Genomic DNA, 23,736 nt, shown 5'->3' on the forward strand with positions numbered 1-23,736 from the left:
TTCTGTGATGTGAATATATCTCCAGTTCTTCAAGCAAATCCATTTTATGTCCTTTATTTAGTCGGTGGAGTACTTTGACATTTTGCTCTATTTTTCCAATTGGGTGCCCTGTATTATGTATGTGTGTTGCTATTGCTGATGTAGTGTGTTTGTTGTGTGTGTATGCTCTAATGTGCTCTGTGTACCTGGTGTTGATATTTCGGCCTGTTTGTCCTATGTAGAACTTGGAGCATTCCTGGCATGTTATCTGGTATATTCCAGAGTCCGATACATAAATCACTTAGAACAAAAATTATTTGACAGCCATGAACCTTGCCTAAAGAAAATAGAATTTTATAGGAGATATGTAGATGACACACTACTGTTAGTGAAAGGAGATACCAAAGACATCACAGACATTCTTAATCATTTCAATAATCTAAATGAGAAAATCAAATTTACAGTGGAACATGAGAAAAATAAAAGTATCAACTTCCTGGACCTAAATATTACAAGACACAACAACACATGCACATTCAAAATTTATAGGAAAAACACAATGACTGACACCACAATCCATGCAACCTCATGTCACCCAAATATCCATAAACAGGCAGCATACAGGTCAATGCTGCATAGGGCAACAAAAATACCATTGAACCAAGAAAATATGCAACAAGAAATAAACACAGTGAAGAAGATTGCAGTTGCCAATGGTTACAATGCTTCCATGGTTGACACAATCTTAGACAAAGTGAAGAGAAACCCAGGTACAAACTGCACCACAGAAGAAAAAGATAAAAACAAATATATATCTAGCATTCCATACATAGGAAATGTATCACAGAAAATTGCAAATATTTTCAAAAATCACAGAGTAAAAATTGGGTTTTCTACATCCAATAAACTACACCAAAAACTAATACATAATATAAAGTGTAATCATGATCCATATTCAGACTCTGGAATATACCAGATAACATGCCAGGAATGCTCCAAGTTCTACATAGGACAAACAGGCCGAAATATCAACACCAGGTACACAGAGCACATTAGAGCATACACACACAACAAACACACTACATCAGCAATAGCAACACACATACATAATACAGGGCACCCAATTGGAAAAATAGAGCAAAATGTCAAAGTACTCCACCGACTAAATAAAGGACATAAAATGGATTTGCTTGAAGAACTGGAGATATATTCACATCACAGAAAATATGAAGATAAAATATTAAATGAAAAACTTGAAAGTGAATCAGTGAATTTCTTCAGATGTTTCGATAATATACTTAAATAAAAATAGTAAAACATAGAAATAAGCACAACTGTAAAATCAATATAAGTAATTCATAAGCCAAATTGTTAAGATAAATAACCTCTGTACAAAAGCATAGCATAATCTGTGGAAGACCTATAATGTTATCTCTGTGAACTACCTGTAAGAAGATCTTTGTAACTGTTTTGTTTATATAAGATATTTTCGATGTGTAAAGTGTACAAGTTGTGTAAGATGTTAAGTGTGTGTGAGACTCTACACAAATGGACCATTAGGAAACTGTAAGTACAAATTGTTCTCAAACTTTAGCCACTAACCTCACAGAAAGAATTGATACCCAACTAAAAATCGCGTTTCTTATGTATTACAGTAAAAGTCAACAAAATGAAGCAGACTCACACACACTGACAACATCAAAAGAAATGGCTTAACACACATAAAAAACGCACTTGAAAATGGGAATTATTTCTCGAAACGCGTCGTGCGAATAATAAAATAAAGAAAAATCGTGACTGGTGGCAGATTATTTATTTATAAACAAACCTATTATATCTACAGTCGCAGGCTTTCAAAAACCATTTATAATGGATCTAATCAGATGATTATAACTCTCTCACACACTTTTAAGTTGTTCAAATGGTTCAAATGGCTCTGAGCACTATGGGGCTCAACTTCTGACGTCATCAGTCCCCTAGAACTTAGAACTAGTTAAACCTAACTAACCTAAGAACATCACACACATCCATGCCCGAGGCAGGATTCGAACCTGGGACCGTAGCAGTGGCGCGATTCCAGACTGCAGCGCCTAGAACCGCACGGCCAATTCGGCCGGCTTTTAAGTTGTCATAGATAATTGTTCCACACAAGCTACTTCTCCCGTAACCGACCCGACGCGGTTTATTTATTTTATTTATTTAGACGTCTGGTTCCGTACGACCAAATTGAGGAGCAAATATCCAAGATCATGGAACGTGTCATTACATGACATTAAAACACAAAAGTAATGACCGATAAAAAATAAAACGTTTGTGAACCCAAAAAAAGTCAATCCATAAGTTTAAGTAAACGCAGTGAACAATACAACTTAAAAATCGTGTTGATTTTTCAAGGAGCTTCTCAGCAGAATAGGAGAGACCCATAAGGAAACTCTTCAGTTTAGATTTGAAAGCGTGTGGATTACTGCTAAGATTTTTGTGATAATGACTGCAGCAGTTTACTGCACACTTTTCTGAGCAATGGTTAAGGAAGTGCGATCCCAATGCATATTGGGTTTCTGCCGACTATTAACTGAGTGAAAGCTGAGTTGATTGTTGTTCTCGCGACTGTTTAGGAATTTTCATTCTCAAATAAATCACACACACTGAAACGTGAACACCGATAAGAAATACACAACTTCCGTGGAAATGATTTTGATTATTTCGACATAGTAACCGTACATTGCGTTCTGTAGCCGCGGCACTGGCATTGCATGACACACCCACCACAGAAGCGCTCCCCAGAGAGGCGACGATAGATATTTCCTTGAGGTACTCTGCAGTATTTTCAGACACTAGTTTCAAAGTTCTTTCTTAAAGTGATTTCGACCAGGAGCCCAAGGTGCGGCCGTGGCGAAGGTAACATACATTCACACTCATTCATATTCAAAAACAGATTCAGCATATACGTGTCCTTATGAGATGCCTGCAATCTCACGAATATCAAGGATCGGAATATGGCAGGCTTCTATCATGAAGGCATGAATTTTATTGATATTTACTTCACAGTAATAATTAACATCGGATATGCCCCAAGGAAGTGTCATAGTACCTCTGATTTTCACGGTAAGCATAAAGGAACTGACACGCAGGATGAGCAGCTCTATTAGGTTGTTCGCCGACGATGCTATTGTCTGTGGGAAAATATCACCGTTAAACGATCGTAAGGAAATGTGGACAGGCTTGGAAAAAAATCTACTAGTTGTAACGAATACCAGCTCCACTTTAAATGTGGATGAATATAACATAGTGCCTATAACAAATAGAAAAACCCGACAGTATAATATTAGTGGTGATCATCCCGTATGGTATAAGGGGCATTCAAATGAAACCCGGTCACTAGTGTAAAATAACGATAACGATTTTACTCGTATTAACTCCAAAATGCAGTTATACGCAGTAGACATACTCAAAAACAGTCTCCGAAACTGTTGGTATATTTATCCCATTGCAACATTTGAGGGTCGATTCCATCCCTGAAGAGGCTAGTAGTCTGCTGTCGGATCCAGGCCTAGACCAGTCACACACTTCGTCGTCCGTTGCGTATCGATGTCGGTGAATAGCTTGTTTTAGAGGTCCAAATACATTAAAGTCACACGGTGAAAGGTCGAAAGGTCGGGATTGTACGGTAGATGTTCCAGCGTTTCCCACCGAAACTGCTGCAATGTCGTCTTCACCGCACTGGCCGTGTGTGGGCGGGCATCATCGTGCAGGAGGATAACGCCACTGGACAAATTGGACAACATGCTTCAACGTTTCTACTTGATGGCTCGTCTAAAATTCTGTAAAGTGGCTTGATAACGCTGGGCATTCCTTCTAAACCTAAAATGCCAAATTATCTTCCGGGTTGTGTTTTACCCCTTAAAAGTGAAATTGGGCACAAATAAAAAAATACTTATTCCACTATTTTGTCCCCTCTTCACACCTGCCAAGTTTAATCAAGCTCGTTTATTTACACTTGGGAATATTCGCTTACGAGTCACAGTCCACACAACAAAGTGTTTTGTTTTCGCACTGTACAATCCTCTACACGTGTTTCTACGGAAGTGACGCTGGCTTCTTAAGCGACTTAGAAAATCGTGCGTTGCTTGTGTATGAATTCGAACAAATCTGTTGCAACAATTTTATTATTAGCATCAAACCATCTTAATCACTTGAAAGTTCAAGAAGTGCAATAGCCGAGTAAGTGGCTGAGGTTGCTAAAGTACCTTCTACGCTGGCACTGTAATCAGAGGTTGTCAGTTCGAATCCTTAAGCGGGAATAAATTTACATCAACAGTATTTGGGCAGCGAGAGGTGAATAAAGGGTTGCGCCAAATCTCACATCAGCATACTTTCCTCCAATGCCCTGGATTAAAACCCAAGACTGTCGTCAGTGTCCCGTAAATTGAGGGCATGTGACTATATTGATGATAGTCGTCCAGTAGATAAAGCCGTTAAGCTCGGTAACCCCTTTGCTGCTATTGTGCAAGACAAGGCTTATATCAATGAATAATTCTCCTATTTTAATATTGTTTATCTGTATACTGTCCCTCGATTCTATTACCGTGCCATAAAGCATTGCTATTTGACAATGGTTAGTCAACTGTCAGCAGATAAAACACTGAACAAAGTAAGAGCCTACGGAATATCAGACCAGCTATGTGGCTGGATTGAAGAGTTTTTAGCAAACAGAACACAGCATGTTGTTCTCAATGGAGAGACGTCTACAGACGTTAAAGTAACGTCTTGCGTGCCACAGGGGAGTGCTATGGGACCATTGCTTTTCACAATATATATAAATGACCTAGTAGATAGTGTCGGAAGCTCCATGCGGCTTTTTACCGATGATGCTGTAGTATACAGAGAAGTTGCAGCATTAGAAAACTGCAATGAAATGCAGGATGATCTGCAGCGGATAGGCACTTGGTGCAGGGAGTGGCAACGGACCCTTAACATAGACAAATGTAATGTATTGCCAATACATAGATAGAAGGATCATTTCTTGTATGATTATATGATAGCGGAACAAACACTGGTAGCAGTTACTTCTGTAAAATACACTCCTGGAAATGGAAAAAAGAACACATTGACACTGGTGTGTCAGACCCACCATACTTGCTCCGGACACTGCGAAAGGGCTGTACAAGCAATGATCACACGCACGGCACAGCGGACACTCCAGGAACCGCGGTGTTGGCCGTCGAATGGCGCTAGCTGCGCAGCTTTTGTGCACCGCCGCCGTCAGTGTCAGCCAGTTTGCCGTGGCATACGGAGCTCCATCGCAGTCTTTAACACTGGTAGCATGCCGCGACAGCGTGGACGTGAACCGTATGTGCAGTTGACGGACTTTGAGCGAGGGCGTATAGTGGACATGCGGGAGGCCGGGTGGACGTACCGCCGAATTGCTCAACACGTGGGGCGTGAGGTCTCCACAGTACATCGATGTTGTCGCCAGTGGTCGGCGGAAGGTGCACGTGCCCGTCGACCTGGGACCGGACCGCAGCGACGCACGGATGCACGCCAAGACCGTAGGATCCTACGCAGTGCCGTAGGGGACCGCACCGCCACTTCCCAGCAAATTAGGGACACTGTTGCTCCTGTGGTATCGGCGAGGACCATTCGCAACCGTCTCCATGAAGCTGGACTACGGTCCCGCACACCGTTAGGCCGTCTTCCGCTCACGCCCCAACATCGTGCAGCCCGCCTCCAGTGGTGTCGCGACAGGCGTGAATGGAGGGACGAATGGAGACGTGTCGTCTTCAGCGATGAGAGTCGCTTCTGCCTTGGTGCCAATGATGGTCGTATGCGTGTTTGGCGCCGTGCAGGTGAGCGCTACAATCAGGACTGCATACGACCGAGGCACACAGGCCCAACACCCGGCATCATGGTGTGGGGAGCGGTCTCCTACACTGGCCGTACACCACTGGTGATCGTCGAGGGGACACTGAATAGTGCACGGTACATCCAAACCGTCATCGAACCCATCGTTCTACCACTCCTAGACCGGAAAGGGAACTTGCTGTTCCAACAGGACAATGCACGTCCGCATGTATCCCGTGCCACCCAACGTGCTCTAGAAGGTGTAAGTCAACTACCCTGGCCAGCAAGATCTCCGGATCTGTCCCCCAGTGAGCATGTTTGGGACTGGATGAAGCGTCGTCTCACGCGGTCTGCACGTCCAGCACGAACGCTGGTCCAACTGAGGCGCCAGGTGGAAATGGCATGGCAAGCCGTTCCACAGGACTACATCCAGCATCTCTACGATCGTCTCCACGGGATAATAGCAGCCTGCATTGCTGCGAAAGGTGGATATACACTGTACTAGTGCCGACATTGTGCATGCTCTGTTGCCTGTGTCTATGTGCCTGTGGTTCTGTCAGTGTGTTGATGTGATGTATCTGACCCCAGGAATGTGTCAATAAAGTTTCCCCTTCCTGGGACAATGAATTCACGGTGTTCTTATTTCAATTTCCAGGAGTGTATCTGGGAGTATGCGTACGGAACGACTTGAAGTGGAACGATCATATAAAAGTAATTGTTGGTAACGTGGGTACCAGGTTGAGATTCATTGGTAGAGTCCATCAACAAAGGAGGTGGCTTACAAAACACTCGTCCGACCTATACTTGAGTATTGCTCATCAGTGTGGTATCCGTACTAGGTCGGGTTGACAGAGGAGATAGAGAAGATCTGAAGAGTAGCGGCACATTTCGTCACAGGGTTATCTGCTGAGCGTGATAGCGCTACGGAGATGTTTAGCAAACTCAACTGGCAGACTCTGCAAGAGAGGCGCTCTGCATCGCGGTGTAGCTTGCTGTCCAGGTTTCGAGAGGGTGCGTTTCAGGATGAGGTATCGAATATATTGCTTCCCCCTACTTACACCTCCCGAGGAGATCACGAATGTAAAATTAGAGAGATTCGTGCGTACACGGAGGTTTTCCGGCAGTCGTTCTTCCCGCGAACCATACGCGACTGGAACAGGAAAGGGAGGTAATGCAGTGGCACGTAAAGTGCCCTCCGTCACACACCGTTGGGTGGCTTGAGGAGTATAAATGTAGATGTAGATGTAGAACAAATAATAATAATTTTTTTTGCTAACCAGCTACCAGTGTTTTTATTATACCGCCACATGGTTATTCAAGTAAGCTGCTTCTTTAGTGCCTGCACAAAAGTTAGTCTGGTATGGACAAAACTCAGTTACTCCAGTACACACAGAAGTTAACTGAAAGAAACACGCGTTAACTGGCTATCCAGCATTGGTTCTTCATTTAAATGCATAAATTGTATATACACATATAACCACACATACAGTCAAACAAACAACAAATAAATCACAAAAACGTGTTATGAAAAATTAACTAATGGCACAGGTATATCATAAGATGTGGATGTAGTGAAAGTCAAAATTAAAGTATGTGTTTAGCGTTAATTGTAAGCAGTGTATTCTGATTACTTTTGAAACTGCTTAATTATGATACCACAATGTAAACATGTTTTTGTTTTGTTTAACACATTCTGAATTCCAAAGTCCAGCAAAAACGTTACTTTTAATTTCTTTTCGTCCACTATTAAATTGACCATAAATTACAAAATCTTATTTTAGTATTCCTCTAAACGAATTTAACAATCCATATAAAATGGTTTACAAAAGGTCTGCAACTGACACAGTTATACGTTTTTACTGTGTCAGAACAAATACATCGACTTACTAAATCCCCAGTGTTTGGAACTGAAGAACAATCTTTCGTTAAGAAAGCACTTTATTTCGGTAAAATACTTCCTCTTGTATACTGTTGTTGTGTAATTTAACTGTTGTAACCGTCTATAATGGTTGTATAGAACTTACAACGATGACGTTTCGTAGACTGCATTCTGTGAATGTTTAGTGTCCATTGATTTCTTAATCGTACTTCCTACTTTTCTGACATTACCAGCTGCGCTTAGACTCTGCGTGACATCTGGTCCTCTCCCGGCGTAGCGGATCGTCCACGCTGAGTACAGATGGGTGCCTTCATTGTCCAATACGAAGTAATTTCCTTGAAATTTTGAACGTCCGAAATCTTGCCCTGGAGGGTCGTCCGTTCACATTTGGACGTAAATAAAAGAAATAATTCTAAATGAGGTTTCTGGCTAGGATTTTACGAGATATTCTAGAGAAAACACCATCTTGCAGTAATAAAGAGCACATTTTCTATTATATTTATTTGTTAGAAGGCGTGAATAGTTATTTAGAATCTCACTTCAAATAAAATTCGTGCTATGATTTTCCTGTTATAAAAGTTCTACGTTTGTCTCAAGCTCAAGTCTTCATGTGATGTTTTGATCTTTCCAAGGAAAAGCTTCTTTACAGACCACAGTCCATACACGCAACTCCTCCCTCACTAACCAGATTATTAATTCTTCACGGTGATTTTTTCTTTACAATTCTTGCACTCTTGGGATTTAATTCACCGTTCATCAGTCACTAAACTTCATGCAGACGACAATTGAAAATGACTGAACTATCTTCGACTCTTCTCTTCTTGCTCGTGGAGTTTCAGCGGTAAATACCTCTGTCTCCTCTACAACTTTTCTGTTCGCTTCTCTGCCATCCTTTTAGACATTAACAGTCATTGAATACTTTAAGTAAACGATATAAAGTTCATGAAACAGCTCTAACGCATTGACATAGCGCAACGCCACATCAGCCTGTATCACTCTTTTGAATGTCTAAAATCCAACTCCACTTCATCCTATACAGTTAAAGTAATTTGTCAACACTTTCCTCCACAATTCAAAGTCCAAATAGCGCTTCACGACATTTTTTTTTCTCAAAAAATTTCATGAATCGTCCACCCAAGTGTATTTCCATTCCACCTATCACCTACATCGTCCTCCATCGCACTTAAAAGCACAGACTGCATTTATTCCTAAGTGGGTATAGCGCAGTGAGTCTACTTGCAATACTTCTTACGTCCTACAATTGCATATATTAGAACATATGTTCTTAAAGAATTCATAATTGTGTGAAAAGAGGAATATAGCAACAGGTGTGAAAAGAATTTGCAATAAAACAGAAAGAAATAGCCCAGAGAAAAGCATCTAACCAGAGCAGATAAGTAACTAACGAAATACGTTACAGGCTGTGTGCCGACTTTGGGTTCCATCGTCATTCGTCCCTCCACGCTTCAACAAGAAAAATGCGACACTATTGTTCCACGTGCCCACTTCACTCATCCGTATTTACGTTCATCTAAGATGCAAATCTCATATTTGACGAAGAAATGGTGCCATTGTGAAAAACGGAAGAAATCCTTTTCAATTAAGCGACTGAATATACCCTTGGGGTCGCCAGTCAAAGGTGCAATACGATCTCACTTAATGAGAAAATAACAATATCCATGCACATCTACACACCATTATTTCCAAGCGATTATTCCGGGGCTAGGAACCCGAACCCATCTGCAGGATGCCCTACTAATGGCTTCAAGGAGCAACAAAACGTTTACTTAGTTCATGTAAACAGTGACCTAATTTGAGAATTTAAAATGCTGAAATACTCTACAAGTATACTCGTAAGCTCATACGAAAGGTTCAACACAGTACGACAAGCATTACAGCTGCAAACTGTGCATATGTCTTCAGGCAGCGTGACTCACCGCACGCAAATACGCAGAATGTATTCATCCAGAATTTGTGAATGAGAGAAAGCTTTATGTAACTTTTTCTTGCTGACACCACCCAGAAAATGATGAAAGGAAAAAATTATTTTCGCTGTCCATGCTGTAAAACTGCCGCAACAGTCCTGACGTCTTAATTCATTTCTTCTTTATTACTAACCGTACTCGCAACACATTTTTCACATGTCCACAAACAACACTGAGTATAATTGTAAATTACACTCCTGGAAATGGAAAAAAGAACACATTGACACCGGTGTGTCAGACCCACCATACTTGCTCCGGCCACTGCGAGAGGGCTGTACAAGCAATGATCACACGCACGGCACAGCGGACACACCAGGAACCGCGGTGTTGGCCGTCGAATGGCGCTAGCTGCGCAGCATTTGTGCACCGCCGCCGTCAGTGTCAGCCAGTTTGCCGTGTCATACGGAGCTCCATCGCAGTCTTTAACACTGGTAGCATGCCGCGACAGCGTGGACGTGAACCGTATGTGCAGTTGACGGACTTTGAGCGAGGGCGTATAGTGGGCATGCGGGAGGCCGGGTGGACGTACCGCCGAATTGCTCAACACGTGGGGCGTGAGGTCTCCACAGTACATCGATGTTGTCGCCAGTGGTCGGCGGAAGGTGCACGTGCCCGTCGACCTGGGACCGGACCGCTGCGACGCACGGATGCACGCCAAGACCGTAGGATCCTACGCAGTGCCGTAGGGGACCGCACCGCCACTTCCCAGCAAATTAGGGACACTGTTGCTCCTGGGGTATCGGCGAGGACCATTCGCAACCGTCTCCATGAAGCTGGGCTACGGTCCTGCACACCGTTAGGCCGTCTTCCGCTCACGCCCCAACATCGTGCAGCCCGCCTCCAGTGGTGTCGCGACAGGCGTGAATGGAGGGACGAATGGAGACGTGTCGTCTTCAGCGATGAGAGTCGCTTCTGCCTTGGTGCCAATGATGGTCGTATGCGTGTTTGGCGCCGTGCAGGTGAGCGCCACAATCAGGACTGCATACGACCGAGGCACACAGGGCCAACACCCGGCATCATGGTGTGGGGAGCGATCTCCTACACTGGCCGTACACCACTGGTGATCGTCGAGGGGACACTGAATAGTGCACGGTACATCCAAACCGTCATCGAACCCATCGTTCTACCATTCCTAGACCGGCAAGGGAACTTGCTGTTCCAACAGGACAATGCACGTCCGCATGTATCCCGTGCCACCCAACGTGCTCTAGAAGGTGTAAGACAACTACCCTGGCCAGCAAGATCTCCGGATCTGTCCCCCATTGAGCATGTTTGGGACTGGATGAAGCGTCGTCTCACGCGGTCTGCACGTCCAGCACGAACGCTGGTCCAACTGAGGCGCCAGGTGGAAATGGCATGGCAAGCCGTTCCACAGGACTACATCCAGCATCTCTACGATCGTCTCCATGGGAGAATAGCAGCCTGCATTGCTGCGAAAGGTGCCGACATTGTGCATGCTCTGTTGCCTGTGTCTATGTGCCTGTGGTTCTGTCAGTGTGATCATGTGATGTATCTGACCCCAGGAATGTGTCAATAAAGTTTCCCCTTCCTGGGACAATGAATTCACGGTGTTCTTATTTCAATTTCCAGGAGTGTATATCATTCTATGACACATGGTTCAGGAGATACAACGTCATAAGCATTGATGTGCGTGAAAAACTAGCTTTTGCCTGGAACAGAGAGTAAATTACCCAGAGTATTCTCATGCAGTATTTGATAATGACAGTACTAGGCGACTTGTGTTCAACTTTAAACATAATTTCAAACCTTTTCTAAACTTTTTTGCACTTACGTGCTTAACAACAAGTATGTAGCAGATTAACTCATTTGTAAGTCAATCAGAAGCTTGAAGCCATTTTATACATGTGAGTTCGATTCTTTATGAAATCTGGGGGTTACTGTACATCTGTATCCCGCAAAACGCTATGAAGTGCATGGTGTGGGGTATTTCCCATTGTACCGTTTATTAAGGCTTCTTCTCGTTCCACTCGTGTAAAGCAGTCGATAAGAATGGTTGCTTAAGTGCCTTTGTGACCGCTGTAATTAGTTTTATGCTGTCACTGCTGTTTCTTCGGGAGTGACGCACAGAGGACTGTTGTAACTTCCTAGATTCCTCACGAATATTAAGCCGGGTGATTGGCGTCCATCTTCCAACGTCTGCCTTTTAGACTGTAGTCGTAGGAGAATACGATTGTCAATTTCTGAGGTGCACAGTTCTTTATTTCTGAACATTCAGAGCAAGTTGTCAGTACTCACAACACTCTGAAACCACATCATCGTAGTCTGTAACATGAACAACATGGGCAGTGATGTTCTCATCCTGTGGAAGCCGATATCGTTATCACTATGGGTAGTTCGACAAGTCAAATCGTTTTTACTGGTAGTAAACATTATGGTCTCTCTTTGCTGCAGCTTTGATGCAATGTATCTCCTGTCTTGTGGCGCCGCTGTTAACCTGAGTTTCACTTCTAATGTAACTCTTGACTTGAGATTCACTTCTGAAGTAGCACTGTGTGTCACGTCCTTCTTCCTTTTACCCAATCGTACGCTTTGTGCCATCACTTGTGCAGGGCTACGACACGCTGGTGGGCGAGCGCGGCGCCCAGCTGTCGGGCGGCCAGAAGCAGCGCATCGCCATCGCCAGGGCGCTGGTGCGCCGCCCCAAGATCCTGCTGCTGGACGAGGCCACCTCTGCCCTGGACACCGGCAGCGAGGCCAAGGTGCAGGCCGCGCTGGACAAGGTGAGTGCAACCTATCAGGACGAGCTCACACTTACGTCAAGGATTTGTTGCCTCAATTTAGAGCATTTCCGTAACTAACGTATACCCCAATAGTCGTGTAGTGCTCGTGCAGCTGATGGTTCTGCTGACAAACGTCACTTGCATTCTTCCAAAAAGTAATCGACTCAGTTCTAGAATAGACGATAATTTTTTTCAGCTTTCATGAAAACCAAGACAGTATTACCTCACCCTCGCACTACAAGTTAACTAATGATAATGCACAATGTAGCAATTTGTGCCCCAACGTCCAAAACTCGAGCGAAATGTAGCACTTTCGACATTGTATACATATAAATTTTAAACATTGTTATTGGCTGAAGTCCAGCAACCGTGCGTTAACTTAATTACAGAATGTGCATATAGCGACCTCGGCTGCATAAAATCGTTGTCAAATTGACCATGTTTTCGACAGCACTAAGGCGGTCTTCATCAGAATAAAAATTACATAGGATTACCTACAAAATATAGTGACATGGCTCAAAAATACAATATACTTAATAGGATTACTTCCAAAAAATGTAAAAACAGTGTACTTACATGTAATCATCATACAAGTGAAACTACATGTGAGCAAACATGCTGAAATCTGTCACTGCATCAATATCATAGCAGCAGGCCCTAGAGTGACTGACGCTCCTTCTTCAGTGCCACCCCATCTAGACTGCGTCACTGGCTACGGCTGCTGCTCTTCCTTCCTTGCAGACGGGTGGTTCAGTAGTTCTGCTGCTGTGGCTAAGCTTCAGGGAAGGTTTGGATCATTCTTCTCATGCTGGTCCATTGGAGGTTCAGAAGAGATGGAGGAATGTATAGGAACTGATAGAGATTTGGATGGATTACGGTTTTAGGACGTGTTCCCCTAAGGATATGGAGGTGAGGCAGAACAAGAGCTCGTACAGGGCAGGGTCGCCACTCCCTGAGATGATCCAGCTCCCATCTGTATCGTGAGAGGGAGCCACCTACTACCGTAGGCGTTGCATTACATATCCATAATTCTCATATGAATATTGTGGTAGCCTAGAGACGTCGTTCGTATGAAACCATAAAGAACTAAACATTCTCAGCCAACTGAGAATAAAAAACTTGCAACACGTTCAGCTTGGTTCTTTCTTAAATGTACTACAGGCTGAATAGCTCTTCAACGTAGATATTTTGCCGTTTGCTGAGAAAACATCAGAAGTGGTAACACTGTAATCATTACTAGTAGATGACTTTCGTCGTTCTTTAAATATTAAAACTCTGAATAAAGTCTTGCTAAAGGATGATGTTGTAACCAGGAATAACACAATAACCTCTTCAGTCTGGTTTATTAAATCACAAATCACTTTTTAACAATTATGTTACCCAAGCGTCTACCCAAGCTCACACTTAGAAGTAATGCAAAATTAAAGTTTGGTTATACCAATGTCCGAATGTGCATGGTGGGGTGCACGTCCCGTAATTATTCCCAAGTCCAGTGAAGTTCAGTCTCTCCAAGTGAAGTCGCAAGATTTTCCGCCGAGCAGCCAGGTAACCTCGAGTGGTGCGGCGAGTCGTCCACACGCAGCTGGAACACGGCGTACTGCACTTCCCGATGAGAGCTGTCGTTTGCGGCGGCGGCCGGGTTTATATAAGGCTTGCTAGTTAATGGAGCCGTCGGCTGGGGTCGCTGTTTTCCAGGGAAAACCAATCGCAATGTTTCCTGGCGTAGCCAATTGCTGTGTGCTGACAACGCGCGCGCGCGAAGGCGGCCAGCGATGGTAGCCGCGAGCCGCCCGGAGAAGTGCGGCCAGCGATGTATTTCTCGGCCACGTAAGGGAGCGTGCGTGTGAAGACGGCCAGCGATGGAAGCAGCGGGCCACCCAGAGAAGTGCGGCCAGCGATGTATTTGGCGGCCGCGTACTGGAGCGCGTTGTTCGGTGTTTGTTAGAAGTGGTGTATACCACAGATGACTTATTCGAGATTTTACTGTCAGCGTTTTGTGTTCCTTCTTCCACATCCTGGTGACAACTGATTCTCCTTTCTTGTTAGTTCGTTTGGTTTTCTCCACTCATTGTTGAGCCTACTTTTTCGGTCATGACGTATTCTTTCCTTTCACAGGAGACTTTGTTATTCGTAGCTTATGAACTCTCCCTATCACATATTGCAATCAGTCTTGTATTGTTGTATACTCGTTTGTGTTCCAATGAGTTGATGACAGTGCCAGTGCGGCGCTCTTAAGAGAAATATTTTCAAAGCCTGTAAAGATCAAAGGCTGTGTGACCTACTCATAATGTTTTCATTATAATCACCGGAACGCTCCAAAAATGTGAATTCTGTCTGGTGAATGTGCTTTCTAGTTTTCAGTATGTTTAAGACAGGAAAACAAAAATAACTGTTGAGCTGCATACTTGAACATCAGCTGTTTAATTGAAAACCTTAAGCATCACTCACTTTCGGTCTTAGACCATCATCAACGAATTTATATCCAAAGGTACAAACACAGATAAATGTAGCATACGGAAATATGTCATATCATCTAGATTGTTTATTTTCAAAATAAACAGTTTTACTTCCGAAATAAACAGTGTAACTGACGTGACAGTCGCATGTGATGCAGTTCTTCAAACATAGTCGTCATGTCATGGTAACGGATGATTAATATAATTAGAATTTAGATGAATGGTAGGTGACAATTTGTACCGTAAACCAGCCTAAAATTTCAGTTTTTTCCTAATGCCTTTAAGACACCAGGCATAATTCAAAAACTTTTGTGCATCAGGTACGCTTTTTCCAAACCTACAGAATATTCCTAAACAAACAATCCCTACATATTACTTATTTTTCCTGTATTAACTTATTTTAAGATTAATTTATCTTGGTGTAATGTTAGACATGTTGAGTCACTTGATCTTAATCCTTTTTCCTAGTGGTTTACTGAAAAATAGTAAGGTTTGAACATTAGGTTAGAAATTTCTTATTACAGGTGCGTCTATGTGTTAGAAAGTTATAAAATCAGTGATATTTTCCCTTAAAAGTTTATTGAACAGCATAAAAAGCAACAAGTAAGAATACACGCATGTTCTTCGGAATTGATGTAGGGAAATGTCGTAGGGAACACATTGAAAAATAATCTTAAAATATGTTTTTAAGTCGAAATGTAGTGCATTGCACCTCACAATAATATTTACAGAAACACTGATAAAATTTGCAAGCACTCGAGCACTTGTTTGTTGTGTCCCAAACAGACTGTAAATAGGACTCCCTTTTCAAGTGTCTTCCTACTAGTAGAACTGAATATCCTTTAATCCTGGCTGTTTCCAGGCTTCGTTGGTGGGCTTCATACATTTGACTAGGGCACCAACATATTCGGTCTGGAGAACCTGTCCTGGGTGAATATTGTCTTTCCAATTTATACAAAGTCTCGTACATTCAGGCCTGCTTTGTCAAATGGAGCCGACAAAATCTCCTGTCGCTTTCAACAAAACTTAATGGCCTGTCATCTACACATCCTTCGTCGCTGTTGTTTAGAGAAATATCACTATTTTCTTTAGACTGCGGGCTAAAGGTGTCATCCTCGTCATCTGAATTAGACTCACTCAACACTCTCTTTTGTTTTTTCTTCTATCTTCTTTATAAAGTTCAGAACACTTAGATTTATTTTTGTTATTAGATGTTTTGGCAGCCTCTTAAGAATCTCAACCTTATCAGTACGATATATTCTCAGATTCTGAGTAATATTCGGTTCCATTTCTGTCAACACAGTTTTTAACAAAATCAGGAATTGATCTTTGGGTAACACACCAAGTTGTTTGCCCGCATTACTCTCTTACTATCTCCCAAGAATATCGCTCCATTTAATTTTTAGAGGTCTAAAATTAGTAGTGTTTAAATGATGAGTCAAATGGCCAGAGTTTGGAAGCAAGCAAAAAAAAAAAAAAAACATTGTTTCCTTCACAATTGATTGCATTGAGACTTAAATGAGAACTCAGATTATCTCCTAGCATTACCTTCTTTTCATCTTGTTTTCTTATGCAAGGCAGCAGGTAACTTGTAAACCATTCTTCAGAAAGAATTAAATCCATCCACCGATGTTTACTACGATAGTATCGTGCACCCAGCGGACCATTTTCCGTCCAAGTATTCCATAGGTGTTCAGCCTAGCAAACAACATACAGTGGGAGTGCGGTTCCAGCAGAATTCCACAAAACATGACACTCACACTGGATTCTTTAGAACCTCTCCTTACAAGGTCATCACTCATATTTGCTTCATCGAAATTAAAGATTTTTTGTGGGGGAACGTCTTCAAGGACATGCTTAAGGTTTTCGATAAAGTCAATTATGACTTTTTCATCTATGGCAGATGTTGTTCCTTTTATGTTACTTGCAAAGCTAACTGACAAATTTAGATGTCTTTTTAGAACATTCTTAAACCAATCTCTTCCAAGAACATTGTTCTTGAAACATGTTACAATTCTTTCTTGCCTGGCTAAACAAGATTTTATAATGAACGTTAAGTCTAGCTCACTACATGGAAATCCAAAATCACATATTTTATCGAGATGACTTGCAAAAGCCTTCTCTTCTTCTGTAGTAAACATTTTTGGGTGTCCTGGACTCTTCATGTGTTAATTCTTAAGCTTTCTGTTGATTGTAGCTCTACTAATCTTGAAATGAATCTCAGCTTATCATTGGGTTATTTTTTTACTCCTTACAGAATTCAAACTTTTTTTTTCCATTTTCTGTCTCAGTAGTCAACGCATTTCCTGCTGCGAGGATGCCTCCAGTAATTGGTAAGAATCTTCTTAGGATATGTGAAAAACATACTTGTACTGTAGATCCACTCATTTACATTTACTATACTGCAAAACCCTTTAATAATCTATGTTTAACAAACAGCATTGCAGCGTAGCAAACACACGTTTCTCGCTTCCTACTTCAGCCCACAGCCATACACTATTTTAACGCTAGAAATATTGTTCAAGACTACTTGAGCCCAAGTTACAAGAGAAAAATATTGGGCTCAAGGTAGCCACATTTACAGGTTATGTTCACAAGTTTTTAGACAAATCTTTCAAAGTCAGTTATGTTATAAAATACGTTAAACTAACAGTGTATAATATTGAAGAGGTTACGATATTTGAAAAATAAATTGCTTACCAAGACTTTGTGCCCTTTGAAGTCGCGTGTACAGACGAAAGTTTGCGGAGTATTCGTTACAATAAATTTTCAGTTCGACAGTTGAACCAGAACAGCGCCTTTGTTGGCCTGTATATGAACTACAAAATCTTTTTTCGCTACAGACAATGCTGTCACCTATCATAAAGTCATAGTACTGCCACTCCCGTGCTTTGGTGTTACCTCACATAAGAGATTAAATCTTTTTTTCGTTTTGGGCTCAAGTTACCCCTCAGGTTTCAGATGGATGAGTGTAACATACTTATTTTTAAGCACTTTATTTTTTAAGCAATTTTATTTTATGAAGACCATTAACACTACGTTGATGTTATGACTGTGATACACTTCATATCATATTATGAAGAGGTTTAGTGAAGGTGTTTGATCAACTCTTCAGTGTTCGTACTATGATAGTAATTCAGTCTCTGGCCTTCTCATTTAGTTTATACACTGTACTGTAAACTGATGTCACTACTGAATGTACCCATAAATATTATGTGCAGAAGTTACTATACTGGAATTTATTACATATTATATTACCGGAACTTTATCCATTGCTATACTACCTGAAAAGTATCCACTGTCAAATATAACAAGAGCTGTATATACTTGAACGGTATTTAATCTTGTAAGTATCGTAAATTCTTATCATCATTCTGTGTACTACATTTATCTATGTTTGTGCCTTTGGATAGATATCCTTTGATGATGGTCTAATGACCTAAGCCTGTTAATGCTTCATGTTGTCAATAAAATATCTGATGGTCAAATATGCATTTCATTACTTACTTGACAACTGTTAACAAACAAGTAACAAAAGGGACAAATAATTTGACTGTTATTTTTCAATTGGTGCTACTGGTATTACTAATAACTATGGTCTAGCCCGTAAATCCATTTCTAGAAATGGGACTAAAGCTCAGTGGCGTACACTTTAGATATTTCGACCCTTGGCAGCCACGTCAATGGGCCGCAAGCCGTGTTCACTTCCAAGCCTCCTCAAGGAACACTTCAGCTAGTGTTCTTCCTAGTGGTACTATAGCAGAATCTTAGCAACAATGCAGAATGTTTGGAAACTATGTGACCAACAAGTTATTTCTTGATTAGCACAAAGCTATCCTGCTAAATTTACTTGACTTCTCATGACTTTTCCACTAAGTAATCTTTGTGATTTTTATCTAACGTATGACACACAGTTATCAACGTATGGTTTTTAGTCCAGGGAAGTTGTTTCACACGGAAATTGCAACTAATGTTGTCTTTTAAAGTGTCAGTTATCTGTCCTAGCCACCACTGGGACAATGAGGGAGAGACAAATACTGCTGCTCATCGCTAACTCAGAGGTGACGAGGTCGCCTGTAACATGAAAGCTGTTTTGGCTCGTGGTTCCAGTTTTGCTGAAGGCTAGATTTTTAGCTGTTCGCACGGAAAATCAATAAGAGAATCTTAAGAAAACTTCTCCCTTAGAGTTCATCTCGCTATTGACAGTCCCACTAATGCACAAGCGAAAAACTTATCTCCCTGTTCAAGTGACAGTGATCCTTTCCAATTCTGTCAACATAATTTTTAGTAACTGTGAATACATAGTTTTATTTATGAAATTCCGCATTTTCGTTCTGCTGTATGACACAATACAGCAAGTAAACATAGACAGTTTCAAACTTAAGAGTTTGTAATATCTTACTAATTCATGCCGATATAGGCATACTCGTATTACAGATATTTATGTTTTATTAAAACATTCTTTCGTCCTAAGATTATCATGGTAAGTTGTGTTTCAGTTGTGTTAGGACAGTGCATATTTTAATTGAGTCTTCCATTAGTTTATTGATGACAACAGCATGCTTCAGATGGAGACTAACCATCAACAACATATTCCTTCACATTATTCAACTTAGTCTGACAATGCTCAGGTAGTTTACCAACTCCAAGCCTGTAGAAACCTACTGACTGTGAGTTAAGGATGTCGTCAAACCTGTTCTGAACTGCATTTTCGTCCGTAAAGGGATTTTCTTGAAGGTTTTTCGGTAAAGAGCGAGAAAGGTAATTTTTTTAAGTCGGTAAGATCAGAAGAATTCGTTTGTGAAGGATGATTTTCCAAACACACTCCACCAGCTGCTTGAGCAGTGTAACCACTAGAGAAGAAGACAACACTTCAGAGACTTCCCATCTACAATACTGCCAAGTCGTGCATACATCTGGACTTACAGTTCTGAGGGGCTAAGTGAACGATTCGTCTTAGTTTCTGCGGTGGCCGGCCTGCGGTCAGGTTTTACCCTTAAGACTGTACATCTAGTATGCAACAGGTTTACTTGAATGAGACATGTCGACTCGGTTTCAAAAAGACAAGCCTTGGCATTTCCAAATGTTTCCAAAGCTTTGAACCGAATTTATGACAGCGAATTACTGGAGGTAGACGCAGGATACTATTGGACTACAGGCATCAAAATGAATGCTTATTTGGTACCTCTAGTCTAACGTATCACATTCCATCCAGTTTCTCTTGGTAGACAGGACAACATTGTTGGTTCAAATGGTTGAAATGGCTCTGAGCACTATGGGACTTAATATCTCAGGTCAGCAGTCCCCTAGAACTTAGAACTACTTAAACCTAACTAACCTAAGGACATCACACACATCCATGCCCGAGGCAGGATTCGAACCTGCAACCGTAGCAGTGGCGCGATTCTAGACTGCAGCGCTTAGAACCGCTCGGCCACCAGCGGCCGGCCAACATTGTTGAAATAAAATTATTTCTACCAATCGTGCGGATCTTTATTGACCTGGAATGACAAAAATTTTCACCAGTTCAGCACAGTCTTCGAAATTACAGCCTTCTTAAGTTGCGTGTGAGACCCAATTGTACTTCTGTTTAGCTGTTACGTACAATTCATCTAACAGAAAAACTGGGTTGCACATTTTCCGTACTTCAGCCTTTTAATATGATAATTAACCAATACTTAAAATACACTGACATCTATAAAAACGTATTAAGCTAGATGAAATGGCGATGTGATTTCTCTTGACACTGTAGCGTGCTGTCGGCTTCTGGCCCCATTTGTTACATATGAGATTCAGAAGCATTTGGACATGGAAGGCAGTTTACGTGAGGAAGAAAGTGGAAAGAGTATGAAGAAGAGTCAAGAGATGGTTTATCGATGACCAGAGATGGGTAGGTTTGCAGTTATACAGGCAAATTTTGCATTGGAGCCTTCATCTGGAGTAGAAGAGGTATAATAGGTGCGAGTTACAGGGTGGGTGTATTTCAGAAATTACTGTATGCTCTGTGGGACGGTTGAAATTACGCTGATAAGGAACGTGGAATGTTTGGAGATATAAATGAAAGTGGGACGTTCTGACAGGCCATTTTTCCCAGGAATGTGGAGTTCTACAGGTTTCAGATACGGTTTAAGGAGGACATTTTTGACATATTCATACATCGACTATAGCAGATCATAAGTACCGCCGTTCTGGCCACAGACGGGGAAGTAGGACCAGCTAACCGCCATGTCATCGTTCTATACCAATGACGTCATTTGGGTGCGTATGGAGGGTTGGGAATCAGCGCACCACACTCCCGGTCGTTGTCAGTTTAGAAGCCATGTTGCCGCTGGTACAGTACTCAACTTCAGAGCACTTCTCATGTCAGTGCAGAAAGAATTGGTCACAAGCTGTTCAAAAAAGAGTTTATATTGACATGTTTCGGGCACACTCCACGTTGTGAATGACAAAAACAGCAACGAAATTTCTGTTCGACATTCTGAAGATGAAGAGCACCCGAAACGCGATTTTATTTTATTTTATTTTATTTTTTTACAAGAAAATACCAGTTCATTTCAGCAAACGAGCGAACGTTTAGCATTGACGTTAGAAGTTCTCTCAATTCTACTTCATAGTTTCATGCCTTCTGCGTGACTTCACGTTGCAACTACTGCTGGATCAGCTAACTCTTCAGTTGGCATCATAAGGCTAAGTGCAACCCAGTTCAGCCCTTTCACCAAGGAGTAGTCCCTGACTGTACCAGGAATGGAACACCGATCCCCTGCACAACATTCATTCGCACCGAACACTGAGCTAAGGAGACGAACATACAGTACATTGTGTTGAATATTTGTTCAGCGCTGAGTACGCGTAGCTCGTTCTGTTCCCCTTCGATGCTGAACACGGTACAGTCCTGCTATCATCACCAGGATGAAACTTCACTTGGTCACGCTATACAGACTTGTTTTTTCAATATCCTCTTGTATGTGTTTCATACAGGTGATTCAGCTGCCCTACTGATGTCGTTTTATGCAGCCCGCAATATTACATTTGGCATTAAAAAATCGCGTGTGAGATTTTCATATTCCCTGGCTCACTAAGCGGAAGCTCTTAGTCCCAGAAAAAAAACGAACGGCAGCTTTTTTGTAGGAAATTTATTGTCGTTAAATTTTGTTCCCGAGAGGCCTTAGTTTTAGAGTTATTCAAGAAACACGCACAAAAGTGACTTTCAAACGCACCGCCGTTCCAACACTCAACCCCCTTCGGTCAGAATTTCTTTTATATTGTTCACGGCACTCCCTCCTGTTATTGTCCAAAAATTTGCGACTGCACGAATTATTTCCCACAGTCATTCTTTTTAGGTCTTCCCTGACTGGCCTTATTATGCCACCGGCTTAGTCGAGCACTTAGAAATTGTAAAACTGACGTTTGTTTAAATTTTATCTAACGATTTTGTCAATTTTAACAGCATAAAATAAACAATTAGGTCACTGTATTAGTCAGGCCTTTTGATTACGAAGTTCTGTGCTTGTAAGAATTAAGTTTGGATCGATTTGTCAACGTGATTAATTTTAGCGTAACGTTAGAAAAAGTCGGTTCATTCATTACCATCACGGGCATGTTTAAATTAATAATGTTAAGTAAGCATCCGTACGTTGTTGGCGCAATGACTCAATCAATGGAAACTAAAAAAGGTCGAACATCAGGAATAGTTCGTGTAGTCGGAAATTTTTGCTCAGTGTAGAAGGAAGTGCCGCGAACAACATACTAGAAACCGTGACGGTGAGCAATGCAGGTGCATTTGGAGCTTACTTTTGTACATCTGTCTTGAATAACTCGAAAACGGTGGCCTCCAGCTTAAACGTATTCTGATGCAGAATTTAATTGCATTACATTTTCTACAAAAAGGTCCTGTTCATTTTTGTCTGTAGGACTAATCGTTTGCACGTAGTGAACGAAAGAATATGGAAAATCTCGCGTTCGGTTATTGAACGCCAGATATAAAATTGCGGATTGCATAAAACGATATCCGTAGGGGCAGCTGACTCATCCTTTATAATGATTTTTGTTCAAATTATTTTAGTTATTCAAACTGACGGCGACAAATGTTCCACGCCTGTCATTACCAATAAAAACAGTAACAAAAATTTTAGTTTTCTATATGTTGAATCTAGGCCTTGTTACTTGATGGCCTTTTTTATGATCACTACAAAATCAAAAGTAATCGAATAGCTTTGTAAGTTGATATAAAATATAAAACAGAACTAAGTAAAGGTACGTTAGTTATGTTAATAACCTAGACATTACTGACGCAGGCTAGTATGGGTCGAACAACGATCATCGTAGCGCATCGGCTGTCAACGATACGCAACGCGGACAGAATCCTGGTGGTGTCTGGGGGCGCCGTGGTCGAGGAGGGCAGCCACGACCAGCTGATGGCTCTCAAGAGTCACTACCACGCACTCGTCACCACACAGCTCTCAGCCGCCAACGCGGACGGAAAGGTGAAAGGTGAGCACGCCTACACGACTGGTTCCATACGCTAAAACTACTGCCCAAGTTGCTGATCAAACGGTGGCGACATTGCGACATTTTCCTAATATTCCTTTTCTGGCCCGAACTCCATTGCCGGTTTCATGTCGACACTTTCCTCGTAACAACACCTACAATATTCCTGCCAAACTCACTCAGCAGATACCTGTCTGCTACGTCACACAACATATCCTTACAACTCACTTTCCTTCCCCACGTCTTCATACATTCTACCTATGGAAGCTGGTTTCTACCTAGGACTCACATAACAAAAGACTAATATCGCGATCACACCTCCAGTTATTGAGTTGGCAACTGAGATGGTGTCGTTTCTGCTTTGCATG

The 23,736-nt window shown here is 41.8% G+C and overlaps 1 protein-coding gene across 1 annotated transcript in view; it reads left to right on the top strand.

Moving 5' to 3' along the window:
• Positions 1-23,736, top strand: part of LOC126174878 (ATP-dependent translocase ABCB1-like) — a 206,369-nt gene that overhangs the window by 105,136 nt on the left and 77,497 nt on the right. The window contains exons 12-13 of the mRNA XM_049921294.1: positions 12,255-12,425; positions 23,176-23,371. Of these exons, the coding sequence (XP_049777251.1) occupies positions 12,255-12,425; positions 23,176-23,371 (367 nt within the window). The remainder of the gene's footprint in view (positions 1-12,254; positions 12,426-23,175; positions 23,372-23,736) is intronic.

Source organism: Schistocerca cancellata, chromosome 3 (genome assembly GCF_023864275.1).
Source record: "Schistocerca cancellata isolate TAMUIC-IGC-003103 chromosome 3, iqSchCanc2.1, whole genome shotgun sequence".
In the NCBI taxonomy this organism is placed as follows: domain Eukaryota; kingdom Metazoa; phylum Arthropoda; class Insecta; order Orthoptera; family Acrididae; genus Schistocerca; species Schistocerca cancellata.